Source organism: Topomyia yanbarensis, chromosome 2 (genome assembly GCF_030247195.1).
Source record: "Topomyia yanbarensis strain Yona2022 chromosome 2, ASM3024719v1, whole genome shotgun sequence".
In the NCBI taxonomy this organism is placed as follows: domain Eukaryota; kingdom Metazoa; phylum Arthropoda; class Insecta; order Diptera; family Culicidae; genus Topomyia; species Topomyia yanbarensis.
In genome coordinates, this window is record NC_080671.1 from 359,682,004 (window position 1) to 359,707,003 (window position 25,000).

The 25,000-nt window shown below is 36.6% G+C and overlaps 2 protein-coding genes across 2 annotated transcripts in view; both read right to left on the bottom strand.

The window, feature by feature from the left end:
* Positions 1-4,844: 4,844 nt before the first annotated feature.
* LOC131681511 (ichor-like) lies at positions 4,845-6,458 on the bottom strand. The gene has a single exon (XM_058962324.1). The coding sequence runs from the start codon at positions 6,456-6,458 to the stop codon at positions 4,866-4,868; it is 1,593 nt and encodes a 530-aa protein (XP_058818307.1). The 3' UTR covers positions 4,845-4,865.
* Positions 6,459-6,512: 54 nt separating this feature from the next.
* The window catches only part of LOC131680704 (uncharacterized), a 24,386-nt gene continuing 5,898 nt past the window's right edge, over positions 6,513-25,000 (bottom strand). The window contains exon 2 of the mRNA XM_058961413.1: positions 6,513-6,574. Coding sequence (XP_058817396.1) covers positions 6,513-6,574 — 62 coding nt within the window. The remainder of the gene's footprint in view (positions 6,575-25,000) is intronic.

Consider the following 25,000-nt stretch of genomic DNA (forward strand, 5'->3'; position numbering starts at 1 on the left):
TTTAGTATTGAATTAAATCAGTCAGCATCAATAAATTCTTAAATTCAATCCATTTTTTTTTGGTGAGAGGGGGGGGGGGGTGTGGGTAAGTTCCATCTAGACAACTTGGAATTGTTCGGTGGTTATTCTAGGGGTTGTGGATAGAAAAATGAAATACGAAATGCGTTTTATCGAAATAATATTTGTCTCATTTAAATGGATTATTACTATATTGAACAATAAATAGGCGACAAAGGGTAATCCACAAACAACAAGCCATAACTTTTAAAGTATTCGAAATATGTATTTGATGTCTTCAGTAAAGTTATTCGCAAAAGTATGAGCTACAAATTTGCGGAAGGCATTATTTCAATACAATCACTTCCAAGAAAATTTATGAAAATATATCACTTTTAGGGGGATTAATCTGTAAAATCACAATACCAAAAGAAAGGGCATCTTGTATGCTTTAAATTCTCCGAAGATACTATTGACCTAAAATTATCCGTTTTGGCGCTATACATTGAATGTTTTTGGTCTTATTTCTGGATATGGGAAATGATGAAATCTTTCGTCCGCATTTAATGTTAAATATCTCTTTTGATAATTGTCCGATTTCAACAATCTATAGGTCGATCGAAAGGTATTCGTATAAGCTTTCTTAAAATATTTAATATGTTCAGTTACGTCGTCAATTCCGGCAGCAAATTTCAAAAAACTGCAAAAATGCGATTTTTGCACCTTCAAACATTCATATCTTGGAAACTTATCATCAGAATCAAAAACCATTTGATAGCGTTCTGTCTGGGTGATAGGCCTTTCTTTTAAAATTGGTTTGGATAAGATCGGTTCAGCCATTGCTGGGAAACACGATTGAGAGTTTGTCCGTTACATACATACACACAGACACACACAGACATTGTCCCAAATCGTCGAGTTGAGTCGATTGGTATATAAGACTCGGCCCTCCGGGTCTTGGAAAAAATCTTGAAAGTTTGAGCGAATTCTATACATTTCTTTTTTAAGAAATGTAAAACGTGATTGTTCCAAGATTCACGATACTTTATTCACGATTTTGGGAACAATTTTTTCCGTGTAGTTTGGATAAATGAGAAAGACACAATTGCACCACTAGGTGGCTTAAAACAGGTTTTTTATACAGCCCTTCAGGAAAGAGCGTCAGTTTTGAAGTCTATTGAAAATCTTCGATCTCCATGAAAAAGGAAAAATCAAGAAATTCTAAACTTCTAGGTGCAAAACTTAAAAAGTTATCGCATTTTAAATGTTCATTTGGGGTCATATTGACCACAACATCTGAAGAAGGTTAAAGATGAACATTTCCTACTCACACATCAAAACTCTAGCTTCTATCATCAAAAGATATAAGCACTTAATATGTCAAAAATGGTTTTTTTTAAATCAATTTTATGAAATTTTACAAAATAACGTATTCGATATTTTGTGCTCAATTATTACTCAAATCATGACCTTATTCATAGTTGATAAAAATTATCTTTGTTTGCCCCAATGAGTGATATTGTTATTCCAAAAAAAAAACAAACATTTTTGGCAAAAAAAGTGCTCATAACTTTTTAATGAAAATAGTTCGATATGTAGTGCTTTGAAACAAATTATTCCCCTTAAAGTTGTCTGAAGACTACTTCGGTTTTAAAGCAATACAGCTGAAGTTTTTTGAATAAAACTGGTTTTCTAAGAAACACCCTAACCTTCGATTTTAAATTTGTTGTAAATTTCTTTTGGATGGGGGTCGACTGTAGTAACTATAAGGTTATGTGTTTCAGCTACGGTTTACAAAAACACTATTTTGTCTTCATCCGACGTCGGTTGAAGACAAAATAGTGTTTTTGTAAACCGCAGACTGCATAGCCGAAACACCATTTGTTGTAAAACAAAAAAGTATGACAAAAAGTATGACAGATAGAGCCTAGGATTGCTGAAGCCATATCCTTTCCAAAATTTGTCGATCTACAAATTCGCTGAAGGTCGTTTGGATCCAGCTGGAATAATTAAAATGTTAATTTTTTGATCTTGGTAAAATTAGAACTACTCTAACTGTTGTTCGAACAAAAAGAAGGGGCTCACAAACTACGAAAACTTCTCCAAAGACTTAATTAGGTTAAGTTGTTTAGTTTTAGTAAAAACTCAAAATTCATGCTAAATTCCCGAGCAAAGTCCAACATCAAAATTACAGCAAATAGACAACCTATTTTGATATCAAGCATCAAATTGAAATCTTATTTTGTATCAGCTTAAACTTTTTCAGACATGACATCATATTTTGATCTCATTTTGATGTGCTTAGATTTTTAGAAACAAAATGTTTGTTTCTATTTCTTTGACAAACATCAAATTGATTACTTATTTTGTTATCAATGAAATATTTCACCATCTCAATGAGTTTTCAATTTGCTTTCACTGATAGCATAAATAGTTTGCTGTTTGATGTCATAGTGCAATTTTTCTGCTTTCGATTTTGATCTTTTAACCGTTAAAACGACCAAAATGATAATAACCTGAGCAATCATTCCCTACTACATCACAACATCAAGTTTAGTTCTCAATTTGTTATCAGACTCTGCTCGGGTTTGCATTCTGATTCACAGTGCATTGGCTAATCACACCATCACTTTCACTTCAGTGCGCGATCCTTTCATACCCGAGGCAATTTTTAATATTTTTTTTTGAAATGACCACTGGTTTGCATAATTTTGACGAGAGCTGAAAATTTTCACATCACACGCATAGGACTACTGCGATCGAATCTCAAAAGCAATAGAATTGTGACATTCGATTAAATTGCCTTTAACCAACTTACATTCGGCCAAATGGCGTTTGGTCAAACGGCATTCTGGCCTTTTCGGCCACATGGCAGTCGGCCAAATGGAATTCGGCATTGCATTGGGCTAAATGCAGCATTGGGCTAAATGACTTTCGGCCAGTTGACCTAGAACCGTTTGAAATTGGTATAATTTTCCAAACAAATTTCTGAGCATCTCACTCAGGTTTTTTTGTTACGCGGGGGATACAGGCCGCGTAAATGAAAACACGTAAATTTCAAAATCCGCGTAAATGAAAACCGCGTAAATTCCAAAATCTGCGTAAAGGAAAAACGCGTAAATTTCAAAATCCGTGTGAAAAATACCGCGCAAAAAAAACCGCGTTAAAAAAACTAGTGTGAGTGTACTTACCTACTGCAGCACCAAATTTCTAATAAATTTGCTACAGCGACGGCGGCGATTATCAATTCCGGAACAACTTGGGAAAACATCTTCAAAACGGATCAGCACAGGAAAAACAAGCAGCAGTTCTTTTTTATTCAACATTTTAGGGTAAACTTTATTTCCTATCAATGATAGACTGTTATTTCTCGTCGAACCTGTTCGTTCACAAAAGATCGCGTTGTAAATAAATTAAAATCATTTTGCTGAGACCAGTCAATGGAGTACTTTAACATTTTCCACTGTATCAATGTTTGATTTTTATAGCTTAACTTACACTTGTGTGCTGTGTCCGTGTAGAGAAGAAGTCAACGAGAAGGAACACTTTCAGCCAGATACGAGTTGGAATCGTTTCGTTCGACACTCGCAATAACTTAGGTAAAGAGGGAAAATAGAAAATTCCACAAACTGAGGCTGCCGGACATTGACGGTTTTTTTTTTCTAGATGCTCTTAAACGGTATGGGGCTGAGTAATTTTTCAGATACTTTTAAAAAATACACAGAAACATAGAATCTACAAATGTCAATTCTGAACAGGGATTTTTATCTCTTACGAAACTAAAAATTTTACTATTTACACAATACATTCTTAGCCTAGCAATATATCAACACTCTTGTCACTAATTGTGGGAAAAGATGGAGTTAAACACCTAGGCAGATCAATCCTACAAACAAACGATATTAAAGTTATAAATTGCACTTGTGTTTTAATTGTTTCATTTGATTGTTTTTTTTGTTAATTATTATTTAGCTTTGTTTCTTTTTATACACATACACGATACATTTTGCTTCCTACGTGAGAATTTTATGGCGCACAAGGTAGTGATTTCTTCTTAACATTTGTGATCCGACTGAGCTTTCTGAAAGATAATAGGAAGGGAGACGCGCGGTCGCGGTTTTGATTGAGCGTAGCCTTAGGACGGATAAACCGGATGATTCGTGTAGTATTCAAGTAGCGATTGCAATAGTAGTAGTAGTAGAAACAAGGGAAGTAGTAGTAGGAGTAGTAGCAGTTGCTGTTTTGTTCAATAAATTACCTACAAACTAAACACTGTTTTCTTTTCGATGTCGCTTTCACTGCGCGCTCGCTGGCAGGGTTTGGGATTCGCTCTACAAATAAATTACTGGTATTTACAATTAAGAGGGAATGTTTCTGGGAATGATTTTTTACTTCAATTGTGAAACGGAAATGAGGAATAGTAAAAACACTAAATATGAGGTACTTTTTGTTCGCTACTGTAGCTAACTGGAGAGCGCCAGCAGCAGCGGGGTTTCGTCCGGGTTCGTAAGTCGTCACGTGAACGATACGAATCGGAACTTTTTGCTAATGGAATTATCATCCGACAGCCCAACACCGTTGGTGGCCACTGCACCAATGCCGGAAGCTACCAAAGATGACAGGTGATGATGCGACTGGTGCAGGGTATGGTGCTGTTGCTGTTGATGCTGTTGTTGTTGGTGTTGCTGTTGTTGTTGTTGCTGCTGTTGTTGCTGTTGGTGGTGGGAGGGAAGCTGATGATTAAGATTTCCATTTAGGGAGTTGTTGTTCTGGGCGCAGTAGCTAGTAGACGATCGCTTCCGCCCTGGACCCGATCCGGAGCCAGACTGGGAGGAGGAGGTCGTCGACACCACTACTGCTGCTAATGGTCAATCCCTCCCGATTCGTTTATGTATCTGCTGGTGTTTGATGAGGTGAGCCTTTTGACGGAAGGCTTTGGCGCAAACTTCGCAACGGAACGGTTTCTCGCCGGTGTGTGTTCGCAGGTGTACTTTTATGTTGCTCTTGTTGAGGAACCCCCGATTGCAGATGTTACACCGATGGACGGGTTTATCCTTGCCGAGGAGTCCGCTGAGTTCACTGGCTGCTTGGAAGCTTAGTGCTGCTTGGGTTTGGGCTGCTGCTGCCGCAGCTGCTGAGAGTTGTTGCTGGTGGCATTGTTGAGCTGCCGATTGCTGGATGGACGAGGATTGCTGCTGGGATTGTTGGGATTGGCCCTGCTGCTGCTGCACTTGTGGATGTCCATGACCGTTCGTTTTGGACTGTTTGTGGGGTCGTCGTTTATTTTTTGGTGTCGCTTGAGTTGTGCTAGTGGTATGCGGGAAGTTTCCCATGAGTTCGGGACTACACATGCCATCCGGTTTTAAGCCCATGTTGAGGGCAAAATGGGTGTTTTGATGATTTTGCAGGTACCTACCGTTAAGGATCAGGTTGTCGGTAGTGGACACTACCGAACCTGGTGGACTAGTTGAAGTCGATATTAGTTCGCCACAATAGGACGTTGAGGTGGGAGTTTCTATTTTGATCGGTGGTCCATTCTGTAACCGGTTCTGTAGCAGCGGCATGTACCCGTGCGTTAGCAAGCTCTGCAGCGTCGAACCGGCCGTATGAACGGGGGAATGAGGTAGGATCAGTTCACTTAGTGAATCTTGTTGCGACACAATCAATTTACTCTCCGGTGTTGTACAGGTACCTTCAATCCACGCATCCAAATCCATCCACGAATCTCTCGTATCGTTCCCATCCTCCTTCTCCACCTTGTTGTTCGGCACCGTCGTGTCCGCTATCGCCGATCCAATGATAGCTGCAATATCCTCGATTGAACTCATATCATACTCGGACAGTTCCTTAGAATCTACAAAAATTCTCGCTCCGGAAACGGAATCAGGCCCACTTATCACGCAGCTATCGGCACTGGCGGAGTATATTTTTCCATCGATTGAACTATCCGAAAATAGTTTCACATCCTGCAGGCAACTATCGGCCCCATTCCCATCCGGATTCATTACTGAATCCGGTAAACAGGTTGAAGAGGAAACAATGTTATTGTCTCCATTACTCCCATTGCTCGTTCCATTCTGAAACGAGCCCTGCGAGTAATTGTTATTTTCCTCCGGCAATCGTTGTGCAATCGCCGTATAATGATACCCGGATATCCCATTGATGGACAAATGTCCCGTATTAAAGGAAGTAAATGATGGCAACGGTTTCACGTCGCCATCGTTGCTTGAATTACTACTATTGATGGAGGTCGAATTCAGCAGCAAGTTCTCCAGCACATCCATCGAACTTTTTTGCGTCTCCGAATCACTCGGCAGTGATTCTAGATCCGCATCCAGCAGCAGCTTGTGACCGTCCAGAATGTATTGGTCCTGCACACTCGTCGACTGGTTCCAGCATGGGCTCATCAGCAGACTCTCCACGTCCGATTCGTTCTGGCCGCTCATGGTGCAGTTGACCATCGGTGTTCGGAATAGTCTAAATTGCGCGGTTTCCGGGTTTTTTCTCGAATTTTGCTAAGGGACTCTAAAGAAGTTGATCGATGTTGGGGGAGGTGTCCGGTAGCACATGGTCAAACCTGGAAGAGATGAGCGAGAAGAAAAAAGCATACATTAGTTATTTGCTATGGGTATGTGAATCGCCCCGGCGTGTGTGAGGCAGATGTGTTAAATTGGGTTAGATGTGTGCAGCTGATTATTATACGGCTATGCATCGGTGGTTATGTGGTTCAACTTGTTCTACGGGTAGGGGAATTTGCATCCGTGTTCCAGATTGTGGCTCACAAACAGGTTATTTAATTTGGGGTATTCAATGTTGAAAATATGCAAATTTTGTGGTAATTAGTTATTCAAAATTCAGGTGTGACTGTCGGCGAAGAGAAGGTCTATTACAAACTGACGTGAGGTGGAGTGATTTGTGTTTTAATCCCATGCTTTGTTTCGTTTTGTTAAACTATTGTACATTCATTGAATTTTTCAACATTGATTTCGTAGGCTTGCTATCGAGGTGGCTATCGGATAGTTTATGATTTTTGACACTGTCGAAACCCTATTGTTGGCACCGCTGGGCAGTAGTTACCTGCCCTTATAGAAAAACGATACATGACAGTGAAATTACTAAGATCGAGGTGAAGTAATTGGTGTCTAAAATATATGAGCCCAAAATTGAATCCTAAAATTAATAATATCTAGATACTAGATGTTTGATTGCTTTCTAAATTTAACTTGGCTTTGCTGCCCCAAGGGCCACTAACTGAGGCTATTTATGAATTATAAACACTATATTTAACCCATTCATGCCCATGATGTTTGTGGGCAACAACGTTTTTGAACAGCTATAACTTTTGATTAAGGCAAAATTTGTTTACAAAAACAAGTAAGGCTAATAAATATGACTGTTGCCTTTTATTTAAGTATTAATAGTTTCAAGGACCAGCTCTAGAATTGAAGTTGTTGCAATTAGTCTGATTGGATTTCGATGGAGCAGTGCTGCCAGGAACAGTTTACATTGACGACGGAAAATTAATTTTTCATATATCTTCGTTATGTTGCAATATTATTGAAAATTGATAAAACTTATCAGTTTAGATTGTCTTTGGCTACATTTTCCACGCAATTGGACTATTGCTAATATTATAGGAGAATTGTATTGAGCATTGGAAGGTAAAAATAGAGCAGCTTCTAGCACTGCGAAGGAAGCACCTATCTTTATGAAAAAAGGTTTTTCGTGTTTCTTGACCCCACCGTTTTCAAGGAAAAATAGTTTTGAAACCATACATGCACGAGAAAAAAGTTGAGCATGAAAGGGTTAAAAGATTTATGTGAGCTATTTATTGGCTAGAAGTGCCCACTACTAAACTTTAGCAAAGATTTATAAAAAATCGGCAATATTCTACTACTTACAGTGGAATCTTAGAAAAAGTGAGTTTAAAAATACTACTATAATAAAACACTACTACTAACTAAAACACTAAAACACTACGAACTAACGCAAACAGCAAACACGTACGACTCTAGTTTGAATCATGTGCAGTGTTAGGAGACTATTTTATGTGAGATTACCTATATTTCAATAATGACTAAATAACACAAAATTTACATTATTAGCTGCGCTTCAAGGACGGTACTATAAAATTAATAGTTATTTGTCGTGATCCGAACACCAATGATTCCACTGTATCGATTTTGTTGGTTATTTTCGGCAAATTTGAGACTAAGAGAAACGACAGCAATGAAATTGAAAGACGGATAGGTATTCTAGAGTGAATCAGTTATAAAACTAGGACTAGGCAGGCTCATATGGACATGATCGTAAGGAAATGTGAAGAATTCTTTGCCTTCTGCTAAGTAGGAGTTGGGCGTTGCACCCAAGTCTACCGCATGGTCTATGGTAGAACATAACTCATCATCATGTTTAACCGCCGACGTCACGGCTTGATGCTAGCAGAAAGCGAGAAGAATGATCGCATGGTCGTTCTAGGCGAGGATTTGTGAAGAATTTTTTGCCGGCGTCGGCGGTAAACATGATGATGAGCTATGGTCTACCATAGCCCATGCGGTAGATTTGGGTACAACGTCCAACTCCTACTTAGCAGAAGGCAAAGAATTCTCCACATTTCCTTACGATCATGTCCATATGAGCCTATGAAAACGAATATGACAATCCCTAACGGAGCTGGAAAATGCTATTGGCGCATATCTTTTATCCGACCTCAAACTCATAATTTGAGGCACACCACATAATTTGAGGCAGCTCAGATATCAATTTGAGAGGCATTGAGGGAATTGATGGATTATTTAAGCAGCACAAATTTGCATATACTTAATGTAGCAAATCACCCAACATTTGCACGATCTGGCAGAGAAGAGGTGATAGATGTAACTCTGCTCTGACTGTATTACGCATGAGTTGGCAAACTGGTTCGTGTCCAACGAGCTCGAACCGTCGTTATCTGATCATAAGTACATCGTCTTTGATCATTTGAACGCCTAGATGCAGCAGCCTCTTGCGGTTCTACTGTGGGATAGTTCAATTTTGAATAAGTGGTAGGAAAAATTGATAGACTTTGATAGATTGTAAATTCCCACTCGTTTTGATGAAACCGTTGATGCGTGTAGATCCTTTTTGGATTTTCAGGGAATCGAAAATTGAGTGACTTCCTACAACATCAGGTGTCAATACTGGTAGTTGCGAGAAACGTGCTCCTTCTAAATCCTTAAAAATGGAAACAAATTGATCAAAATCAAAGAAAAGAAGCACAACCGCAGATGTGCTCTCTTCAACAATGCTTCGGCTCATTATATAGAGTCTTCGAGTCTCAATACTTATCGAGTGCAAGCAAGGTTGGAGAAAGGTCACTTTAGGATTGCGCTGAAGGATGAGCTGTTAGAAGATCTTCACGGGTGTTTCCTTTCAATCCCTCTTAACTCATTCATCCCCAGTTTCAGTGAGTGGCTAGGTATGGTATTGTCTGGTTCTCTCCGGATAACGAACAAAGCTGTACTTGGTTGAAATAGAAATTGGAGGAGATAAGTGAGAAGGCAGGGGACTTCCGTTTAATTGTCGAACCATATAGCCTTCACCAATGGCGGATCCAGGGGGAGGGTCCTGGGGGTCTGGATCCCCCTGAATTTTTTTTGCTTCTTGAGAAATATTAAAATAGTTTCTATTTTAAATTCATTCTAAATTCAAAAACATCCCAAACCAGATTCGACCACAAAAACTGATTTTGATTAAATGAGGCATTGTGCAATGTGCAATGAAGATTTCACAATCGAAGTCGGACCCCCTTTTTTATGGATCCGCTCCTGGCCGTCACTAGAATAAGGTATTCCTTTACATTCCGTTGAATCACAAGAAATGTTTGTAGAGTACTGATGTTTTGATGAGGCTAGAGTTCCATAATCCTGGTTCGTGGGCAGTTTGCTGGTAATTTCTGAGAACCAAGTCGCTTACAAAGAAAATACAGCAGTATTTTTGCAGTATCGACGACCGATCTCTGGAATTTCTAGCGAAAAAGGGCTATACTCTGAACAATGACTTTCAAATGTCACGACGATATTTTATAAACCTATGGGTTTAAGGGGGTCCTTATATATAATTGTGGCCAAAAGTACCTAATGTTTAACAATTGTTTTTGAAATAGTAAAATGACTTAGACATGTGCGCTATTCTGCAAAATGTTTATTAAGGTTTCATCTATAAAATAAAAATTTTCGTGTGTAAGGTGTCAAAAATGGCGTCCAAAATGGCGGCTTTCTTGGAGCAAGATTTTTCGAATCTGCAGGTATTCTCGTGTTTGAACCATTCAACCAATCAACTGCGGGTTTTGCCCGCCTAAAAGAAGACAACATTCTCGGGAGCCGTAACCTACAAAATCGAAATATTTTGATCATTAACGATTTTTTACAGTCGGCCAAAGTGGAAAAATTGTGCGAAAAAACGATAATTCATTTTCAAGTGGTCGCTTTTTTGCTTCTATTTTGTATCGTGTCCACAGATGAGGTCGGTTTTCAATACACCTTTTGCTGGAGCCGCCATTTTCAACACCTTACACTTGAAATTTTTTATTTTATAGATGAAACCTTAATAAGCATTTTGCAGAATAGCGCACATGTCTAAGTCATTTTACTTCTTCAAAAAAAATATTAAACATTAGGTACTTTTTGCACAATTATGTAAGAGCACCCCCTTAACGGAACAACATTTCGTATGGTGGCTAGTCCCTACGTTGTGTACTCCATTCTACCTTTGATCGGAATACACGGAACCAAGAATCCTTTTTCGGCGACAACAGCATTCCATGGAGATCCACTTTCAAACGATAGGCTTTTCGAGAAGAAATTATATTAGGGGCCATACACTAATAACGTGAGAGCATATGGTGGGAGGGGGAGTTTCAAAATATCTTACAAATTTTTATCTGAGGGGGAGGGAGGGTTTGTTCATTTCTTACGTAATATCATAAAACAAGTTTAAAAAATTAAATCCATAAGGAAAATATTCCTTTTAATAAGAAGAGGGAGTTATCAAATCCTGTAAAAGTGAAATTCTTTATCCAGTGCTATCATTAACTCATTTTTTGATGTTTTGCGACTTAGTCCGGTCTGACTTAACACCGACCATATAATCCTTGTATATCAAACAATATGAGTAATTTTTTGGCTCTTGGTTGTACATTGTTCTGTTCGGGAACTGGAGTCACAATATGCCTTACAAGTTAAGAAGTGTTGATACCCTTCGTGTTGTTAGACCGACTTTGTCCTTTTCAAACATTCGATTCAAACCCGCCAGGTATCTGGAAAATTTTCTAACATGCGATTGTCAAAGATCTTGAATGTCGAATATTTTCAGAGTGTGAACTGTATTTTAATTCAAGAAAATTCGAAGATGGTTAACTCGGAGCTATGCGTACGATAAGCGTCACAGCTGGAACTCAGAATAAATTCATGCCAGAAGAGGTATAAATACTGGTCGCAGTGGTTCGTCTCCAACAAAAAAAGTGGAATATAGCAAAGCAGATCACGTTGACCAAATTGGAGTAACTAAATATCTGACAACAGTTATTCTTTCTACTGGGCGAGATTGGCATGCAATTAAAATTCTGCAGATGATTACAGTTAAATTTTGTCATGAGTTTTCTTGTAATACTTCTACACATATCGTTTTCGCTATCTTATTATTTGATGAATTAACAATTCGATTTTTTAATTACGATAATCATGATAAGATCTTATGTAGGGGGAGGGGGAGTTCACCAAAATCTTACGAACTCTTATCTGGGGTGAGGGGGAGGTTGAAAAGCTCTAAAAAAGCCTTACGTAATTAGTGTACGGCCCCTCACTGTATATAACCGCAATGATTGTTCTTTAAACACACAAATTTATCTGACAACAGAGATGCTCGCGCTAAGCATGTAGTGTGACCGTAACCTTCGTCATATTACGAGAGCAATGAATAGCTTCTATGCTAACTATTATGACAGTAATTGTGAGGGCGATCATAAAAGAGGTTGTGCTTCAAACATTCTCCCCTCAAAACTTATGGTTTTATATTTACCTATCAACGACCATGCCCATATCGTTACACTTCCGTTCGATGGAGCATGGAAAGCGATCCTTGTGTTCCTGGGAAAAATGGAGTGTCAGACCAGATTACACTAGTTTACAGCATTTCTGAACTCAATAAGCTGGTGGTCATTTTCAATGTAAAATCGTGTGCTGAATCCGAAGATGAAGTCTAAAAAATTTACAGTAAAACAGTTTTCGCGTTACAGTAAAAAATGAATTCCATCTTTAAAATAAAAAATTCGTTCAGTAAAATCCAAATATCTTCGGTTGTTGTGCGTCGATATGAAATATTATTATGCTGAATTATAGGTAATTGAACGCGCTTTAGGTTATTTGAACATTTTGTTTTAGCGTGATTACTGTTTCTGACGTTATTTACGAGCTCATTGAACTTTTTCTTATTTTTTCTAATTTTTTGAAGAAAAATGAGTGTTTGGTCAAGGTTTTGGACAAGATAAAGCAATTCTAAAAATTTTATTTTTATGAGAAAACAAAGCCTGCTAATAACCAACGAAAATAAGCCATTATTTTGTTTAAATCGGATGAAAAGTGTGAAAGTTGTTCGAAATTTTGAAGAATGGGAAATTCTGAGTTTCTCTGGGTTAACTTATTGAATCATCTCGATTTCATTTTTTCTATGGTTTGTTCCAACCGTTTTAACAGCACACCAGAAAATATGAATTTTATCGTTGACCTAATTCCATACTTGATACTATTTAACAAATTGTCACGAAGTGACGAGATACAATTATGTTCCGTTTAATTTTACATAAAAGATGTACTTTCGCAATGCCATAAAATTACATATACCAACATTGGCAACAAACGTGATTTATGAAGTTCAGCGTCACGTAAAATTTAAATTAAGTGGGAAACTAAGTCATTTTTGATGATCGTATATATCAGGGTCAGGAAACGTAAATTTGTACGTTTTATTTTAGGTGTGATGGTTTTGAGTACCGAACACATCTCTCCACAGTGTTTTACCAAAATCTCTCCACACAGAAAAAAATATTTTGTACTATGCTATATTTCACCCTAAGGAGGAAAATTTGGTAAAAACCAAAATTTCTCACTAGGGTGAAAATTTGTTGGTAAAAACCAGTCTTTGTACAGGAGGGCACAAATCCTTATTTCATACTATGTTGCGTTTCGGCTTCGCCTCTTCAGAAACCGACACTAACGTATTGTCGGAATAGATTAGCGCCGGCTTGACGCAAATCCCTTAAAACTAAAACACACTATGTGTTTCAATCAAACGACTGATCAAACGTGATGTCCCGTTCGAGCAGTCGCAGTCGTTTGATTGAAACACATAGTGTGTTTTAGTTTTAAGGGATTTGCGTCAAGCCGGCGCTAATCTATTCCGACAATACGTTAGTGTCGGTTTCTGAAGAGGCGAAGCCGAAACGCAACATAGTATGAAATAAGGATTTGTGCCCTCCTGTACAAAGACTGGTTTTTACCAACAAATTTTCACCCTAGTGAGAAATTTTGGTTTTTACCAAATTTTCCTCCTTAGGGTGAAATATAGCATAGTGCTTTCGCATAGGCCTGCTAAGCCAAGACAAGTTTCGGCTTCACTTGTGTCTCATCGGCATAAACAGAACTTCTGCTCGAACGGGACATCACGTTTGATCAGTCGTTTGATTGAAACACATAGTGTGTTTTAGTTTTAAGGGATTTGCGTCAAGCCGGCGCTAATCTATTCCGACAATACGTTAGTGTCGGTTTCTGAAGAGGCGAAGCCGAAACGCAACATAGTATGAATATTTTGTAATTTTAATTTTATTTTCATGCACATATTTGGAGCATGAATATAAATGTATAACTAAGTTCCACCACAAATACACACGACTTGTCGTGCTTTCTTCAACGAATTTTATTATAATTTTACACGTGGATTGAAAATTACAGTTACTTTAAACGGAAAACCAATGCACTTCAATGAATTTTTACTCGAATACTGCTGTAAAATGAATGACATGTAATATTACATAAATGAAAGTGTAAAATTGTATGCTGTTTGATGCTCCAATTGATTTTAACGTAATTTTCAATCAAATTTTTGATTCAATCTTTGTATGTTTACATTCGTATTGATTTACATGTCGTTTAAATTTCATTATTTTTTGGTGTGCACAGTGTTTTATCAAAAACGTGCGATAAATTATTTACTCGTCAACGGTACAGTGTAGAACATTGATGTCTTTTGGGATGTTTATGATGCCATTCATGTTGGTGATAAAGTTTCAGTGATCAGCACCCCTTGAAGTGAGATATTTACTACAATTTTTGCAAGTATGAAAACCAAGATAAAATCTTCACAAATATTGAAGAGATTGTTTTTGCGAGTATCTCGACTGAACACCAAAAATCTATATTTATCGTTAGCTATAGATTGATGTTTGTAAATGACCCCTCAAAATCTTTGATATAACATAATTCCTTAACTATCGTAGATAGAGCTTCAGCATGTTCCAGAAAGTTATCGTCTTGTCAAGTTACATATCTTTCTAGAAGAGATGATCGATCCATCTCTTGTATCTTTGAAGTCTTTGGGTAATTTTTGATAAACTTAGCGAAAGTTTCAATAGTAATAACTTTTGAACGGCCAAAAACGGGTAGCTAGGTCTATTTACAAATAGAAGCGTAATGCCAATACTGTAAAACTCAATGATTTCAATTTGTCTTTCTTTGTATCGTTTAGAGTTAAACTGCTGATTTTCAAAAAATGTCCAATATCTTTGAAAATACTTGAGTCCTGCAATTAAATTATGTTTTTGGTAAATAACTTGCGAAGTATCTACACATTGATTGTTGAATTTTGAATTTTTATTTTGAAGCTACAAGTTTCGACTTTTCAACTCTAATTTTAAATACCAAAAAAAGATATTGATGACCTTGAAACATCATTGAATACATTGATGTAGAAACAGCACTTAAGTAAATTTGTGCCCAGTTGAGTAACCTGTAACCCAAACATTGATATTTTTCATAACACTAGTTTACAAATTTTGGGTTAATTGCATGAAGTTAAGAAAAAAGATGTTTTCTAAGTCAATTTTGGGTCGCTGAGCACGAAAAACATATCCATTTTCTTTTTCAAAGAACCGTTTTTGTGAAAGGTGTTTTTGAGCACTTTTTGCAGTTTTTGGTCAATATCTCAGGAACAAATTTTCCGATTAACACAATTGATTCACCATTCGAAAGGTATTGATGTGCCCATTCCAAAAATGTGTAACATGTTTTGATTAAATATCAATAATTTAGGGTAAAGAGCAACCAAAGTCAAAAAAGTAATGTTTGGTTAAATTACTCATTTTAGTTTATTTTTCATAAAAAAATAATTCGGCAAAAAAAATCTTTTGAAATCTTATGTGACAAACAAACTTCTCACGTGAATTTTAAGCCTACGATCACGAAAATCCGATATAAACTGATGATGTTATTAAGCACCGAGTGAAAATTGTTCCGTTTTTCACGATTCTCTTTTGATCTTAAATAAGAATACACTAGTTTACATGAAAAATAAAGTTGCGAGAAAAAGTGTCTTCTAGATTAATTTTGGGTAGCTGAACACGAAAATAATACTCAATTTATCTTTCAAAGAAGTTCGACTTTGAAAAAAAGTTTTTCTTTTGATTCCGCTTTTTTGTTTCTGCTCTATTTTTTATTACAGAAAAATAATTTTTCATATTTTCAGAATCTAATGTGACAGATTTTAACAATTTTAAGGTAATCGCGATAAGCTAAGAAGAAAGGTGTTTCCTCAGTTAATTTTGGATCGCTGAATACGAAAACCAAGTCCATTTTATTCAAAGAAGCATCTTCAAGATTTCTTTGAAAAAGATGTTTTTGGGCACTATTTTAGTTATTTGTCAATATCTTGTTCGAATAGGATCCGATCGAAACAGTTCGAAAGATATTGATGTGCCCTTTCCGAAAATGTATGATACGCGTAGATCAAATCTCGACAAACATATGATTACGGCCTTAAAAGCCAACTGTCAAAATTCTCTTTGAAATGAAACTGTTACCCGCCACACACATGTTTAAAGTAAACAAAAGAAAAAAGTTTTCTCTTACATTAACTGCTATGAACTGCGTTTAGCCAGTAACGGTTTGTCCGGAATTTCCTTTCAAAGAGAATTTTGACAGTTGGCTTTTAAGTCGTAATCGTATGTTTGTCGAGAAATGTACATTTATTATGATTACAATCGACCAAAGTAAAAAAAAGTCTAATGTTCGACTTTTTTTTTTAAAAAAATGCATATTTCTAGTATATTTTTTATAATAAATCAAGGACAGAAGAAAATTCTTCTAGAATCTAATGAGAAATAATCTTTTTGCATAAATTTTAATCCAATGGTCACAAAAGTCGGATGAAAAATGTAGATGGTATGAAGCACTGAGTGAAAATTGTAACTTTTTATTTTTCGCACAATCATACTTACGGCTGAAATAATCTTCTATATTTGATAGTTATTGTTTGTGTTCGGTACTGTCTTCTCGAGCTTGCATCCATCCATCCTGCGGCATTTGAATGGTTTTGGATATTTTATTGTATAACCAAGTGTTCTTTTTAAAATGTGGAAATATCGTTGGAAAAGTTTTGTTTTATCTGTGGTGAGTACATGTTTTACGAATTAAAGGAATTTTAGCCTTCTGCTTCAACAGGCTTCACAGCAGATTCTCAGTTCACAGAATATTACGTGGCTAGTGCTACGATCCCACTGAGACTCCTTCCCGATAGGGACTCGAATATTTGAAGACTGGCTTAGTGCTACACCCTCTGAACTGCCGCACCGGGGCAGGGTCCGCTAAAATCATAAAATTTCCATTTCGCTAAATGTGCCATAGCATCAACATTTTCCATCCGATGTTAGTGATATTAGGCTTAAAATTAACGTAAACATATTATTTGTCATCTTAGATTCTAAAAGGTCCGCGAAAAAATTGTTTTTTGGTAAAAATAATCATTTAAAAATGAGTAACTTTTAAAAATAGTCAAAAATGCACTTTTTTTAAACTTTGGTCGCTTGCAGCACTAAACATTTTACATATGATCGACACATATTACATGCTTTTGGAAAGGGCATCTCGGCACCTTTCAACCTGCATATTGACTAAATTAATTGAATGAGTCTGACACGAAATATAGACTAAAAACTACAAAAAGTCCTCAAAAATGAGTTTTTTGAGAAAATCAGAAAATCACTTCTTTGAACAAAAAAATAAATATTGTTTTCGTGTTCAGCGACCCAAAATTAGTCTAAAAATACTTTTTTTTGAAGCCTCATTTTTCTTGTAAACTAGTGTAATGATCGTTCCGTTGGCTATGTTTTCCCGAGATGGGTTTTTACATTTCTTATAAAAGAAATGTATAGAATTCGCTCAAACTTTCAAGATTGTTTCCGAGGCCCGGAGGGCCGAGTCTTATATACCAATCGACTCAGCTCGACGATTTGGGACAATGTCTGTGTGTGTGTGTGTGTGTGTGTGTGTGTGTGTGTGTGTGTGTGTATGTGTGTGTGTGTGTGTGTGTGTGTGTGTAACGGACAAATTCTCATTCGTGTTTCTCAGCAATGGCTGGACCGATCTTTTCCAAACCAATTTTAAATGAAAGAACTAAAAAACAGTAAGAACGCTATTAATTTGTTTTTGATTATGATGTTTAGTTTCCAAGATATGAATGTTTGAATGTGTAAAAATGGCGTTTTTTGCAGTTTTTTAAAATTATCTGCCGAAATTGACAACATAGATTAACGCTTTATATGTTTTTAGACAGCTTTAACAAATAACTTTCGAACAAGCTATAGATTGTTGAAATCGGACTATTATAAAAAGAGATATTTAACATTAAATGCGAACGAAAGATTTTTATCATCCCCCATTGCCAGAAATATGACCAAAAACGTGTAATCTATTATTAACGCCAAAACGGCTTATTTTAGGTCAATAGTATCTTCAGAGAATATAATGGAGGCAATACGCCCTTTCTTTTGGTATTGTGCTTTTACTGATTAATCTCCCTATGAGTGAGATATTTTGACAAATTTTCTTGGAAGTGATTATATCGAAATGATGTCTTCAGCAAATTTGTAGCTCTTACTTTTGCGAATACCTATACTGAAGACTTCAAATATCTATTTTGAATACTTTAAAAGTTATGGCTTGTTGTTTTTGTATTACTGTTTGTCGCCTATTTATTGTTCAATATAGTAGTAATCCATTGAAATAAGCCAAACATTATTTCGATAAAACGAATTTTGTATTTCATTTTTCTATCTACAACCACTAGAAATAATCACCGAACACTTCCAAGTTGTCTGGAAGGAACTTGATAACTTATCAATGTAAAAAATTTCATTTGTGCGAACCTTCTGACTGCAATTTTTCTAACTTATGACCATCGGATCGATCTGAAACATATCGGAAAATGAAAAGCGAAATAAATAACTCCAAGCAACGGCGTAGCCAAGAGAAGGTTTTGGGGTTTAACACAATACAACGCCCCCCCCCCTCCCACCACACCCAAAAAAAATTGGATTGAAGTTGAAAATTTATTGATGCAGACTGATTTAATTCAATATTACAACAACAATTATCTGATCCGTAGATTGATAACCTGTTGTTGTAAACGCCATGAGGACTTTTGATAAATTGTCGGAATGGGGTCCTGATATGTAACTGATCTATTGGTCTTGATTTCAAAGTTGTCTAATAGCATCAATATCAAATTCCTGCCTGAAAACATTCCAATAGAAAATTCCAGAGTTCTGTAATCAATCATAATCCTCAGATTTATTTTCAAATTACTATCATTTTGTCAATTTCAATAGCAAACACAAATTTTAATTTAATAATTTGAAATACTTCATGAAGTTTTGGGTTTCGATCACTGAATCATGCAATCTAGGATGTAAAAAACACAATAGTTCTTAAATAGGAAATAAAACCAAGTCTGGAAATAATCACTGTTGATTTTCTTTGAATGGTGTCACTGCTAGTATCGCTTTTTTAAAGAAAAGCGTTGATTTCTTAGTTCTCAGTCGCGTTGGAAATTTGAGTATAGTATAAACTTCAAATCGATTCAAAAAAATCGATTTTTTTGGCTCAGTACGATATACATAACCCCTTTAGGAAAATTCAGTTTTCCCACCACAATGCATTGATTGTAGAATTTAGATATTTGATTAACGGAGCATTAGCAATAATTCGTTTGTATGTCTTTTTTATGGGCCATTTTTTCGCTTTCCCATTGATTTGGTTTGAGATTTCTAGAACTGATGTTGTCCTATGCTGATTTGAGCGGTTCTCTGAGTCCTGCCACTATCCCATGTAGTATGTGTTATCAAGAACATCGCGAAGCATCAAGTTCTAAATGTTCTCAAATGATATAATATCCGAAGAGAGTGATAAGAGTTATAAGAAATGTCTCATCACACTGTTAGGTGGATTAAAAGCGTTTTTACCTTGTGAATTACAAAATTTATTTATTACTTTAAGGAAAGTCTCACTCGACAGCTAAAAAACACTACTTTCGACAAAACGCATTTGAAGATAAATCACAGTATACAACTTCTCGGAAACTGGATTCCAGAAACATGCAAACGAATGCGATTTTCACTAAATACTTTCTGTTGCGAATTCTCCGATACATCTAGATTAAAGTAAAAGAAGTATAAAAAATCAATTGTTTTAAACCGCGATGGTAGAGGCAGGGATGCCAAAGGTACCGGTAAACTACATTTTTTTCAGTATGTTTACATTTGCACAAGCCGTACAGCCCGCTACAGCGACGCATCACCACAGCTCTTGCCAGAACGGTAGCCAAACCGAGTACATTTTCCCGTACAGCAGTAAAATACATTTTTGTTTTGATGCTGTACTCCGACTGCTCGGTGAGAGTGTAGCGTAGTAAAGTTTGTTCTCTCGCTTTATACACTTTTCTCTGCATAGTCAAAAGGAGAGGCCCGCACACGAAAGCGTTAATGCCGGTCGTGGCATAAACAAACCGCATTCATTGTTGTCGTTTGTGATTGAAAATATTGAATAGATTAAAAATATTAAAAAGTGTAAAATAAGAAAAGAGAAGCTGTACGGCTCGCGTCTGGTACTGTAGGCAGCATTTTTTGTCGTGTTAATAACTCGACTTAGAGTAACTGGATTGCGCTTAAATAGGTATCATCATATTTACTTCGTGCCTAAGAAGCAGCACAGTTTCCTTTTCCTAAAAATTGAACAATGCTCTCGTCTGAGCGAATCGAAAAAACGAGTACAACGTACTCGTATCCATCCTACCATTTGCGCAAATGCGTTGAAAAGAGATAGCACACACTTAATTTTTTCTGCCGAATCTCAGCTTTTTTCACATCTTTTGCCGAAATCTCAACAGCTGAAATCTCAGCAAACAACTTTTTTGATGAGATCTCAGTAAAAGTGACGTTTGATAGCTGAGTCTCGGAAAATATTTCACCGAAAATCAGTAAACAAATCTCACTTTACTGAGATATCAGTTTTTAAATTTGCTGATTACACGGCTGTTGAGAAATTGCCGAGCTGAATTAGGGCGCAGTAACACTACTTTTGAAAATATCTGTGCGAAATTTCATATAGACCGGAGCACTAGATTTCAATTTAAAAGTACAAGATTTGCCGTATTGGCAAACGTGATATCTCAAAAATTTTTGAATCGATTTTCATTCTCCTAAACTTTTCGTATTTACAATCTCCAATACTTGAATGTTTTCTTCTTCATTCAACAATTTTAGATCCTTTGCAATACATTTTTGTTCAAATTTTTGAACACCTCAAAAATAGCAGTTTTTTTTTTGAATATTCTTTTTTGAGAAACCGAACCGTTCAAGTACACCATAATATATTTTTCTTCAGTTTTCCAATGTTGCCCTTAAAAATCACGAACTCAGCTTACTTTTTTCCCTCCACTTTTTAAAAAATCCCTTAAGATATTCGCAAAAGCAACTGAACTTGCTGAAGACTTTAGCTCATATCTTTTGCCAGTTTTATTGAAAATCTTGCCTCTAGAAGGATTAATCACTAAAATCCTAGCCACAAATGGCAGATTTTACAAATTTCCATAAGTATTCCTAAAACACTATTGACGTAAACTCAGCCGTTTCAACGTTAAGAACCAATCACTATTTGAATTACTACATTTTTCAAAAATTGCCGAGCTATTTCAAAAATACACGAGGTAAGTTATTGTAGTGTCTTGGACGTTGTCAATTTTGATAAAACAAACTTTTTTTACGGAACGTACCGAACTTGTCAGATGCAAACTTTGTAGGTCCTGTACGTTTTTATATAGATAAGGTTTTAGTTAAAACATTTACTTACAGATTATGTCTTCAAAAATCCGCGATGATTCAAGACCTGTAGGACCTACAAAGTTGGTGTCTTCAGAAGATATACTTATAATTACCTGATATACAACTTTGCTGTAGACACCATCTTTCTATCTCGTTTAATTAAAAAGTTGATAACAGCACCGCCCTAGCGACTGAATTGCGAACTAATATGAAATACCACCAAAGACACCATAATTGTAAAACGAAAGATAAGGAAAGGATGTGTGAATTGTGGGCTAGCCCCGTTTGGACTCTAGGTACCCCGAATTACGAAAATGCTCGTGAATTGAAACGTAGTACATGTAATGATCTTATTTTTTTGACAACATGGATCAATGAACTAGTAATAAAATCATGTATTATGTTTTTTTTCCATTTCCTGTAAAAAATGCAAAGTGTGTAGTGATCCGAACTATGGATTTAAGCTGAAACCGAGAATGGCACGTCATCTCGGCGACAGGTAGATCAAATCGTGCTACAACGCGACCTCATTTGCTAGTATCCTAATTGAACATCAACATCAAATTAACAGCTGAGCCTAGTTGCCTATTTATACTTCTCATTGAGCACCAGGGCAAAATAAGCCGTTAGCTATCGAGGTGACACCAATACGATCCCAGTGTCAGAAGACGTAACGACTCCCGAAAATCGGCACACACCAAATATGTAGGGAATTCTAATGACCAAAGCAAACACTGTTGGCTGCCAGCGATGCGGAACCGACCACCGCGCGGACGAGTGGCAGTAGTTAGGACTGGAGTCGGGTCGAAAATGAACGGTGCCAGACAAACTGAACGGTATCGCACTCAATCGGTCAACCGTCCATGGAACCTAAATAAATATGAATATTGATTCAGTTAGAACGACGCGCGACACTTCGCTCATACCAGCGTAGCAGCGTCACGACCTGTTGGAACGTATGAGAGTCTAATGACGATGCGGCTGACGCATTTGTTTGTTTTGTAAATGGTCTTAAGCGGGGTTACGAAACCAGGTAAATTTGAAGAATTAATTTAATTACTGCCTGTTCTTTATGTGGGATATTGCATTTTATTAAAATATCTCTCCAACTAAATGCGATAAAAATATGATGATAACTCTACTTTAGGGTAAATTTGGTATGCTAGAGAGTCACAATTCCTCAAATGGGCCACCCAAATTAGGTTAAATTGCATTTTCGATTTGGCAGTATTGGACATTGCAAAATCAAATCTATAAAGGTTCTGCGGAAAAAAAATGTTTTATCTATTATATTGACAATTGAAATTTTTAGCCTGTTTATTTCTAAATAAAACAACAGGAGTTGACCGATTTTATCGAACTAACCTGTAATGAAACTATCGTAAGACACAGTTCGTGATTTTTTTCTATTCCAAAAGTTACTATTTCGAATACTTTTTAAACAATTATTTATAAGAAAATGAAAGGAGATCGAAGTAGGCATCGACCGAAGGTGGACATAAATATTTTCTCGCGTCACATTTTTGCTCTGCGAACAGGAATAAATACGTTAAGAGGTCGGATATTTAATGTTATACAAGCCTCAGTGTGGAAACATTTGTCGTGATTTCTGGAAAATGGATCGGTTGGAGTGTGTGGTGAAGAAAGAAACCAATCGAGTTAATAGACTGGATGCACTGAATTCGCCAGGAGTGGTGTAGGCGGCAGCAGAAGCCGGATTTAGCCGAAAGTTATACATGTCCTGCCGTTGAAGTGCCTCCAGAAGTGAAGAGCGGATTAAGTCAAGTAACGCCACTGATACAATATAAGCTGAGTGAGCTTCCACGGATGGTTAGGAAGTGGCCCGAAGTCTGCAGATTGATGTGTTCAGCAACAGAGTATTTCGGCACGACTGAACGGACATACCGGTGAGATCGTTTAAATTTTAATTAAATCGTTGAATGGTACTTTTAGTCCTCCGGTAGTCGCGTCATTGTCTGCGTTTGGACCGCAGGGGGAGGCTTTGCTAGAGCTTCTCAGTAATGCGACATAAGTAGGGTTTATTTTCAATTGTCTAGTGTTCTCCTCGTTTTATTAGTTTTTTCTTGTTTTATTAATAATATAAAAATAATAATTTAATTCAATTCTCGACAAATACCTGATTGGGGCTTAGGGGCAAGATGTCGGTATTCACTTTCAGGGGAAGTTTTGAAGGAACCACCAGTACCCAAGCACGGTGCATAGCAGTCAACGAAAGAGAAAACTTTTTTTCTTTCGTTTGCTCATAAATCAAATCATGTTTGTAGAGAATTTTAAGATAAAAGTGTAATGAGCGAGCAAAGGCGCTTTATCCTAGGCTTTTTAGCCAGGGCAAGGTGTAAATACCTCTGTCCCATCCCAAAGGACCAAAGGAGTGACATTAACCTTCTTAGCAAAGTCACTCCCAACGATTTATCATATTCCCTTTAAAAGGAAACGGTTGGTACGGTTGTCCTCGTTTCTTCCTCCTTTAAGGTTCGAAATGATTCGTTAATCAAATTATTCATTAATTGAATAATTTGATTGCCGTTTAATATTGCAACATCTTTAAACCCAACTCTTCACAGTAGGCCTGGCCGTTTTAATATCTGCGACATATGAAAATATGCTTCAAATATTAATATTGACAAGAAAAACACTATAGAATAACTGTAGTGTTTTCCAGGATGCTTTTCAATACTGGCTGTGTAAGGGTTAGAATAGAATAGAATAGAATAGAATAGAATAGAATTATTTATAAGAAAATGAAAAAAAGATTTTCAGGACCTGGTTGGTTCGGAAAAGACCACACCTACCTCGCATGAACTAACATTGCTATTGCAGATTTTGTCACATTATTAAACAATAGGTACTAAATGGAAGCGTGGCAAGCAAGCGTGGTAAATTTTTATCCAGCCTATAACTTTGAATTCAATGCGACGATATATACATCAATCGATTGCAATTAGTGCTGGCTACAATTCATCGAAGGAAGGTTTTTTGAAATTATTTGAACACATGCCATTGCGTTGAATTCAAAGATATTGGCTGAATAAGTAAAAATTCCTAATTTCTTCGTCCTTCTATGATATTTTCAATGAATTTCAAAAACTTCTACAAGAAGTTAATATAATTAGTTGGTCATAGCATGCTAATTTTTTCTTTTTATAAGATTGTGTACCCAAAACCAATCGTCTAGAACGCATATGCATCTTTTTTTGGCTTTCGAACTGTAAGCGAAAAGAACCTAAATGGTCCTCTAGTGTTCAACTAAGAATACTACTCATACTCGCACAATACATAATCGAACTCTTCGGCTACACAATTCAGAGATAACTTCTCATTTAGAAAAAATGAAAATTAAAGTTGACGTAAATAACTTTGCCACACATAATTCAGCCTGATAGTACAATTTTACATGCTTTGGCATGTAAATTAAAATATTATGTATATTTTAATGTAGAACTCAGCTGCTGAAGTTGGAAATTGTGAATGGCGCTTATTTTTACATGTTCTTGAATGTGAATTCAAATGAATTATGACGCCCCTTTATGTGCATCTTGCGTGATGAAAAACATTTTTAACAGCGTTGAATAACACATA